The sequence below is a fragment of the Cebus imitator genome, unplaced genomic scaffold (genome assembly GCF_001604975.1).
Source record: "Cebus imitator isolate Cc_AM_T3 unplaced genomic scaffold, Cebus_imitator-1.0 Scaffold434, whole genome shotgun sequence".
In the NCBI taxonomy this organism is placed as follows: domain Eukaryota; kingdom Metazoa; phylum Chordata; class Mammalia; order Primates; family Cebidae; genus Cebus; species Cebus imitator.
The window spans coordinates 1,851,509-1,860,793 of NW_016107749.1; the positions used below are offsets into that span (position 1 = coordinate 1,851,509).

The 9,285-nt window shown below is 49.9% G+C and overlaps 1 protein-coding gene across 2 annotated transcripts in view; it reads right to left on the bottom strand.

Moving 5' to 3' along the window:
• The window catches only part of OASL (2'-5'-oligoadenylate synthetase like), a 20,763-nt gene extending 11,849 nt beyond the window's left edge, over positions 1-8,914 (bottom strand). Inside the window, exons 1-3 of one of the 2 annotated variants that reach the window (XM_017510269.2) lie at positions 8,444-8,909; positions 2,602-2,884; positions 932-1,107 (exon numbers count right to left, since the gene is read on the bottom strand). In XM_017510269.2, the coding sequence (XP_017365758.1) occupies positions 932-1,107; positions 2,602-2,884; positions 8,444-8,641 (657 nt within the window). In that variant the 5' untranslated portion in view covers positions 8,642-8,909. Of the gene's footprint in view, positions 1-931; positions 1,108-2,601; positions 2,885-8,443 lie in introns of both variants that reach the window. The other variant, XM_017510270.2, reaches the window with a different exon arrangement.
• Positions 8,915-9,285: the final 371 nt, after the last annotated feature.

Below are 9,285 nucleotides of genomic sequence, written 5' to 3' on the forward strand. Positions count from 1 at the left end.
TCTTGAACTCCTGACCTCAGGTGATCCGCCCGCCTTGGCCTCCAAAGTGCTTGGATTACAGGTGTGAGCCATCACGCCCGGCCAATAAATGATTTTTGTCTCTGAGTTTTGTTTTGCAGTTGGAGGGTCCATTGATTATCTTGGGGGAAGATTTTTGCTTCTAAAACGGACGGAGCTGTTGCCTGAGAAATGTCCCCGGGGGCTGTTTACACCCACACATGCCCTCTTTTCCACTCCTGGGGTGGAATTAAAGAAATCCTTCCACCTGTTGGTCCTTAACCTGCTGTGGTTAACCGCCACAGTACCCAGCGATGTTGACATCTGCCCGTCCTAGACTGTAACTGAAGCATTACAAGAACTGTGGGCTGGGTGTGGTGGCTCATGCCTGTAATCCCAGCATTTTGGGGAAGCCAAGGTGGAAGGATCGCTTGAGACCACTTGGAAACCAGGCTGGTCAACACAGTGAGACCCTGTCTCTACAAAAGAAAAATAAGAACATTAGCCAGGCATGATGGTGCATGCCTCTAGTCCCAGATACTTAGGAGGCTAGGGTGGGAGGATCACTTGATCCAGGGAGGTGGGGGCTACAGTGAGTGGTGATCGCACCGCTGCACTCCAGCCTGGGCAACAAAGGGAGACCCTGCCTCAAAAAAAAAAAATAAATAAAAATAACTAGTTTACTGAAATACTGTCTGGTACCTGTTTTTCTCCTTCCTTCTCTATTTCTTTCTTCCTCCTCCTCTCCTTCTCCTTTTCCACCGTCTTCACTGAGGGTTTCACTTTACATTTCTAAAGACTAGCATTCTCTCCCTCTCTACCCACTTCCATTTCCCCTGGGAGCAGTTTCCTGAGAGGAAAATCAGGCCCCGTCTTTCCTCCCCACCCTCCTCCCTCTCCCCGCTTGCCCCCACCCTCCGGGCAGCCCCCTCACCTGCTGGTACCAGTGCTTCACCAGGCGCAAGAGGCTCTTTAGCTTAGTTGGTCGATGTTTCACGAAGTTTCTCTGCAGCTCACTGAAGGATGGGGAGAAATTTCCAGGAACATCGCAGGCGTTGATCAGGCTCACATAGACCTCAGGGGGTGGCTGGGAGTTGGGAGCAGAAGGCCCTGAGGAGTGAGGGAGAGCCTGCTTATTCATTGGAGTTATCCCTCCGGGGACCCTTGAGACCTCCTGTCTTCAGAAACCAAAGGTTTGCCTTGTCTAATTGTCCTTTTTGTGAAGTTCTTACTTGGGGAACCAACATGGGGCTTTCCATGCGTCAGGCCACGCCTGGACTATTGTCTTCCCTGGATGTCCTCAATGTCCTCGTTTTATTTAATGTCTGTTTCGGATCTCTTTCTGGGTAATCTGTTGGAACCTCTCAATACTTATAGGGATGCTGGGCATGGTGGCTCAAGCCTGTAGTACCAGCACTTTGGGAGGCCAAGGCAGGTGGATCAACTGAGGTCAGCAGTTTGAAACTAGCCTGGCCAACATGGTGAAACGCTGTCTCTACTAAAAATACAAAAATTAGCTGGGTGTGACATGGTGGCAGGCGCCTGTAATCCCAGCTACTCGGGACGCTGAGGTTGGAGAATCGCTTGAATCCAGGAGGTAGAAGTTGCAGTGAGCCAAGATCGTGCCACTGCACTCCAGCCTCAGTGAAAGAACAAGACTCAGTCTCAAAAAAAGAAAAAAAGAAAGAAAGAAGAAGAAAATACTCACAGGGAGAAGCAGTTCCATGGTACACATCACTAAGACATCCCAGCACTCTCCTCCTTGCTAAAATTGGATCCTGTCTGATACGTTCTCCAAAAAGCAACTCCATGCAGCAGCCACCACAGCTAATAGGAGTTAGCACACGAGATGAAACCTCTGGGATCTGGGCTTTCAGCACATAGGGTTTATTTCAAATACCCAGGCCTCTACCGGAGGACAAACACCAGGGGCCAGTGAGCTAGTGCTCCCGGAAGCCGCCCCAGGCCAGTGGTGGGCTGGTAAGCACTCCAGCGTCCCACTTGGCATCCCATGGAGCCATGCTCTATAATATGACTGCGAGTTCTCCAAGGACACGAAGTCCAGAGTGGTGACTTGCCCACGGATGCACACTGTATTGAATTCCTGCCTTTCCCATCTCAATTCCATCCTTCCCCACCAGTGTTCCCTGGGATTAACACCCGAATAAACTGCTTGTCCTCACACCCTTGCCTTTGGATGAGCTTCTAGAGAACACAGTGACAGACCTCCACTCCACTTTTAGCTCCTTCCCCTCACTGGGTGTCAGCGCCTCCTGAATATTCTTTCCCGAGAAAGTCCCTTCCTGAGCACCCTTTCTGTGGTTCCCCAGGCCACTCCATTCTTTTCCTCTTAGCATTGACACCATTTGCAACCATGTATTAATCTGTGCAATTCTTGGGTCAATTTCTGTCTTCCAAGTTGAGCACATGATAGCCAGAGTTGGGTGAATCCTGTGCACTTCAGTAGCCCGGCCCCTAGCCCAGGACGCAGACGGAATGAATGAATGTGGGTGTGTGCACGTGGCTGTGAGTGAAAGGTGACACACTGGGAAGTCTCCTGGGGAGGGCAAGTGTGTGAGTCCACTGGGTTTCCCCTCCCCTTACCCAGGGTTCTGTAGGCAGGCACGATGGTGACAGTGATGGGTTCCACAGCCTCCCAGGTCTGGATGGTGAGGACGATTGCATCGGGGACTCTCTTCTCCAACCTCAGGCACTCGAGCCTGAGAGCCAGCAGGTCCTGGGATTGCCATATGGCTTTCCATAACAGCCTCAGAACGGCTTGGTGGTGTGTGGCTGCCTCGTGGAAGCTGTGGAAACAGCTCAGAAACGCCACCAGCTCCACCTCTCTTGTGCTCCTGAGAATGGTGCCATTCCCAAAGGAGCCCACCTGCAGAACACAGAACCCCGTCGCCCTGAGGCCAGCTGCAGTGTGCCAGGCACCCCCTGCAGCATTTTACATGCACTGTCTCACTGAATGCTCACACCCCCTGAGGGATGTGTAGTGGGTCGGACTGATACCCACACTTCACAGGTGAGAAAACAGATGTCTCCAGGATCTCAAGACACGGGATCCAGACACGGGGCAGCCTGAAAAAGATCTTGCCTCTTTCCTGCTTCTTATCTGGGTAAACATTCTGACTCCTACAACCTTCACCCATAAAATGAAAGTAATGGTGGAACATGAGTCACTGAGCTGCTGGGAGGATCGGATGAAATCATGTATGCCGGGGTTTGGTGGGGTGCCTGGCACACAGGAAGTCAGCAACACATTGCTCTTTCTCCTCATTAGTCACTTGTCCCAGATCTCACGGTTTGCAGCCCTCAGAGCCCAGCCTCTTTTTTCTGTGTGTGACAGTTCACTCCCATTGCCCAGGCTGGACTGCAGTGGCGCGATCTTGGCTCAAGCAATCCTCCCACCTCAGCCTCCCAAGTAGCTAGGACTACAGGCCTGTGCCCCCATGCCTGGCTAATTTTCATATTTTCTGTAGAGATAGGGTTTTGCTATGTTGTCCAGGATTGATCTCCAACTCCTGGACTCAAGAGATTTGCCCCCCTCAGCCTCCCAAAGTGCCCAGCCTCTTGTCTATGACACTGCATTGCTTCTGAGACCCAGTCTTCTTATCCACAGAGTAAGGCCAGCTGCAGAGGAATGATAGCATTTACTCTGTAGGGTTGTTTGAGAATTCTGGGCGTGGGGGGCCTGAGTAATTTCATGGCATTATAAAGCAAGAGGAAGTTTGCCTAGTACATTTAAGATCCATAGGCTGTGAAATGGGGCAGCCTGAAAAAGATCTTGACTCTTCCCTGTGTGCGTGGTTTTTTTTTTTTTTTGAGATGGAGTTTCGCTTTTGTGCCCAGGCTGGAGACCAGTGGCGCTATCTTGGCTCACTGCAACCTCCGCCTCTTGGGTTCAAGTGATTCTCCTGCCTCAGCCTCCCAAGCAGCTGGGATTATAGGCGCCTGCCAGCACAGCCAGCTAATTTTGTATTTTTAGTAGGGAGGGTGTTTCTCCATGTTGGTCAGGCTGGTCTTGAACTCCTGACCTCAGGTGATCTGCCTGCCTTGACCTCCCAAAGTGCTGGGATTACAGGCAAGAGCCACCACTCCTGGCCCTCTTCCCTGTTTCTTATCTGGGTAAACATTCTGACTCTTAAGATCTTCACCTGTAAAACGAAAGTAATGCTGGGACATGAGTCATTGGGCTACTGGGAGGATCTGATGAAATCATGTATGCCAGGGGTTTGGTGGGGTGCCCGGCACGCAGGAAGTCAGCAACATGCGCCTCTTCCTCCTCATTATCTAGCTGACTTAGACAATTCCTTCTGCTGCCCCGGGGGGGTCGGTTTTCCCGTCAGTAATGGAAGGGGGTCGAGATGGATAATTTTGAAGGGATTTTTTAATGTTTGGAAATTCTAGACGAGCTCTCCAGGCACTGTTGCCTCTGGTATGCAAAGCCCCGCAACTATCTGTCCTCCTCTCCTCATTCTGTGTTGGGAGGCGGAATTGCTAGGGAGGCATCAGACCCGCAGTGGGCTACTTTTCCTGGTGGATAGAGTTACTGCACATGAATCAGAATCCAGCTGTCGCCAGATGACACAATACAGGCTGAGCACGCCCTGCGTCTGGCACCCCTGAGAGCCCTGTATACAATTATTCCTTCTAATCTTCATTTCCTGCCCAGGCTCGGTGGCTCACGCCTGTAATTCCAGCACTTTGGGAGGCCTTGGTGGATGGATCCCCTGAGGTCAGGAGTTCGAGACCAGCCTGGCCAACATGGTGAAACCCTTGTCTCTACTAAAAATACAAAAATTAAAAGAAAATTAAAAGGAAAAAAAAATTCTCTGTGATCAGCAGCTAAAAGAAAAAATAATAAAATAAAATAAAAATACAAAAATTAGCTGAGTGTGGTGGTGAGTGCCTGTAATCTCAGCTACTGGGGAGGCTGAGGCAGGAGAGTCGCTTGAACCCAGGAGGCAGAGGTTGTGGTGAGCCAAGACCTCACTGCTGCACTCCAGCCTGGGCAACAGAGTGAGATTCTATCTCAAAAAAACACAACCCCCTCCAAAAAAAACTTCACTTCCCATATTGAGGTGGGTACTAGAATTCTCTCCAATGTACAGATGAGAAAGCTGAGGCAGTGTGGAGTTAATCAGCTTGCCATGGTCTCCCAGCCAGGAGGCAGTGGAGTCAGCGAAAGAGCCAGAATTCAAGTCGTGAGTGGTTCTTCCACCTCTTTCTTCCTTGTGACCCAAGGCTGTGAGCCAGGCCCTGCTTCCAAGGTACCATGGGCATTCCGACCCAGCACTCCCACCCCATAGGAGAGGGTTGGAGGTGGCACCCGGTGTGTGAATGAAGGACATAACCCCCAAAAGCCATGTCTAGACTTTCCTTTCTTTTTTGACAGGGTCTTGCTCTATTGCCTCGGCTGGAGTCAATGGCACAATCCTCACTCACTGAAGCCTCGGCCTCCTGGGTCTACGCAGTCCTCCCACCTCAGCTGGAACTGAGTAGTTGGAACTATGGGCACGAACCACCATGCCCAGCTAATTTTTTATATTTTTTTGTAGAGTCAGGGGTCTCACCATTTTGCCCAGGGTGGTCTCAAATTCCTGGGCTCAAGCAATCCTCCCGCCTTGGCCTCCCAAAGTGCTGGGATTACAGGTGCGAGCCACCGAGCCTGGCCTGGACTTCCCTTTCTGCCTTTCCCAATGGTAAGATCCAGGCAGAGAAAAGAACACATCCAGAACAGGCTTCCTAATTTACTTCGGTTTTAAACCTATTTAGGCACAATTCATTTGAAGCATTCCCTTATGTGGAGCCCCTCTGCTCACTAGATTTTCAGGGGGTAGGGAAAGAGAGGATTTAGACTCTAAATAAGATATATCATTTCTCATTAGTCATGGCTCTCTGGGGATTGCTGCCATTTAGTGGTTTCAAGGGGAGAAGTGGCTATGATGTGCAGGAAGGTAAATAGCATTTCCTGCTGTAAAAACTTATTCTCGGCCAGGCTCAGTGGCTCACGCCTGTAATCCCAGCGCTTTGGGAGGCTGAGGTGGTTGGATCACTTGAGGTCAGGAGTTCAAGACCAGCCTGGCCAACATGGTGAAACACTGCCTCTACTAAAAACACAAAGATTAGCCGGGCGTGGTGGCGCACCCCTGTAATAGCAGCTACTCGGGAGGCTGAGGCAGGAGAATCAATCTCTTAAACCCTGGAGGCGGAGGTTGCAGTGAGCCGAGAGTGTGCCACTGTCATCCAGCCTGGGCAGCAGAGTAAGATTCTGTCTCAAAAATAAATAAGTAAAAACAAAAACAAAAAAACTCATTCTTGTAGCATCCTTGTCTTACCAGACACTCCTTATTCCTTCCACTTTATTCTCAGGGTTGTTGGGGAGGGGGTGGTCTGGGAGGGCCTGCCGGAGTCAGACTTGTGTCTCAGGCCTGGAAGAAAGCTTGGCAGGAATTAGAATGATGCTGCTTTTTCTGAGCATGTATCACGCACCAGTCATTCAGCCTGCATTGCACCATTGGCTTGGTGAGGGAGACATGAGGATGATGATGCCCCAATCACAGATGAGAAGATTGTGGCTTTGAGAAATAAGAGTGGTAAGCAAAGCCACGCAGCTGGTAAGGGAAGAAGCGAAGAGTCTGTCTGATATCAAAATCTATGCTTTCTCACTTATAAACTATATGGTCTCAGGCTTCATATGCTGGGGATAGGTGCAAAGAACAGATAGGGGCCTGCGGCGACTAGGTCCCTCTGTGAGTTGGTTACCCTCAGAGAGAGAACTTGATCACTGGGCTGGGAGTCAGGAGTCTTAATTCTAGTCTTGCCTTTGCCACCAACTTGCTGTATGATCTTGGGATATCTCTCTGTGCCTCAGTTTACTTAATATTTAAGTGAGGGATTGGTGAGACTGTCTGATCCTCCAAAGCCTTTCTAGCTCTGACCCTTTTGAATTTGATCCTAGCTAGCACAGGAGGTGGCATGAAACAGCTGGAGGAAGGGATTGGAGAAAAATCTCAGTGAGGGGGGCTTGGATCCCTTGAGTCAAGCTCAAATCCCAGCTTCAACATTCATGTGTGACCTTGGGCAAGTCACCTCACTTCTCTGAGCCTCCATTTAAAAAATCATTTTACTGGTCAGGTGTGGTGGCTCACAACCTGTAATCCCAGCACTTTGGGAGGCTGAGGTGGGCATATTCTTGAGCCCAGAAGTTCGAGACCAGCATGGGCAACATTGGTGAAACCCTGTCTCTACAAAAAATACAAAAATTAGCTGAGCATGGTGGTGCAAGCCTGCAGCCCCAAGCTACTTGGGAGGCTGAGGTGAGAGGATCACCTGAGCCCAGGGAGGTGGAGTCTGCAGTGAGCCGTTATTGTGCCACTGCACTCCAGCCTGGGTGACAGAGCGAGACCCTGTCTCTAAAAAATAATTTCATTTTATTACAAAAAGGTAAAACATTTGGAAAAATAGAAAGATGATACAACTAACACTCATATACCCAACTAGTTGATTCAACAAGTCTCAACTTCTGTCTGCATTTGCTTAATCTAAGCCACGTTAAAGTAAATTACAGACACCAAGGAACTTTGTCCCTAAATACGTCAGTGTTTGTGTCCAAACAAAAGAGAACTTTCTCCTTGATAACCACACAACCACTGTTATGCCTAACAAAAATCAACAATTTCCTACACCAGATATATACACTGTCTGATATCTAGGCCATATGGAAATTCCACCATTGTTCCCAAACCATATTTTACAGATGGTTCATTCACACCAGGATCCAACTAAGGACCTCGCTTTGTATTAGTTCTGAGCCTCCATTTTGCTAATCTGTAAAGAATAGTACCTATCTTAGGTCAGGCACAATGGCTCACGCCTGTAATCCCAGCACTTTGGGAGGCTGAGGCAGGTGGATTGCCTGAGGTCGGGAGTTCAAGATCAGCGTGACCAACATGGAGAAACCCTGTCTTAGCAAAAATACAAAATTAGCCGGGCATGGTGGCGCATGCCTGTAATCCCAGCTACTCGGGAGGCTTCTCTTGAACCCAGGAGATGGAGGTTGCAGTGAGCTGAGATCGCACCATTGCATTCCACCCTGGGCAACAAGAGTGAAACTCCATCTCAAAACAAAAACAAACCACCCCCACCCCTGCAAAAAAACCAATAGTACCTATCTCACAGGGTGCAAGAATTAGAGACAGTGTATATATGAAAAGGTTAGGCTAGTGAGGCCCCAAATGTGAGTATTATTATTAGACTCATTCTGCTGAAGGCAGTGGTGCAGTGAGGTGTAGACAGCCAGGTGGGATGGGGTGTCCTGAGATGTCATCAGCATGGGCAAGGGATCAGGAGGACAGGCGTCCCCAGCATCCTCAGGGACATGGACTCTGCTAGTGGGTTTTGTCCTGCGTGGGGGACTGGAGGAGCCCAGTCTTACCTTGATCACCTTCAGCACCCGCACATCCCGGTCCAGCCCATGCTCCCCCTGGAAATGCTCCTGCCTCAGAAACTGCTCCACGGTCCGCACAGCGTCCAGCACCTTTTCCTTCCACTCCCGGTGGGGCTGCAGCCACTGAGCCACGAAGGAGTCCAGCCTGGAGGCTGGTGTGGCATACAGCTCCTGTGTCAGTGCCATCTTTGTACCCAGAGTACCTCCGCTGGGCAGATATATAGCCAGACACCTACCCAGCTCCCTGGCACACAACCCCTTTGTTAAGGCGGCTCCTCCTCAGCTGCCCTCCAGTGCTCCGTGGGATGAATGACCCTAGCAGATAGGAAACCAGGTGTGATGGGCTGACTCGGGGTCCCCTTTCTTGGAGACTACCTCACTGAGTAGAGGCACAGGAGGACGCTGGGCTGAGGTCGGAATATCTGGGGCCACCTTAAAAAGCCTGTCATCGAGTCTATCTCTCTGCTGTCAGTTTCGATTCTCAGCTTTTAGAATTTCCCTTTTATGAAGTTTGGAAACTGAAATTGGATAGTGTTTGACCCTAGAGCAGGCAATTTGCCCAGTAGGTTGGAGTAGGATGGTTGTTAGTCAATTCAACGGCTTAAATCTGTCTAAGGAAATCGAGGCAAATAGTAAAAACTGAAAAAACAAAAACAAAAGGAAATCGAGGCTTGGGAACAGAAGGGACGGGCTCATGTTCAGGTGAAGGAGTTAGAATCTGGAGTCTGAGAGAACAGATTGAGAGTCCTTGTCTGCCCTGTGCCCGACTCTAGCCTAATACCTCACACTCACCATTTCTAAAGTGGGTTTATCAGGTATTGTGACCCACG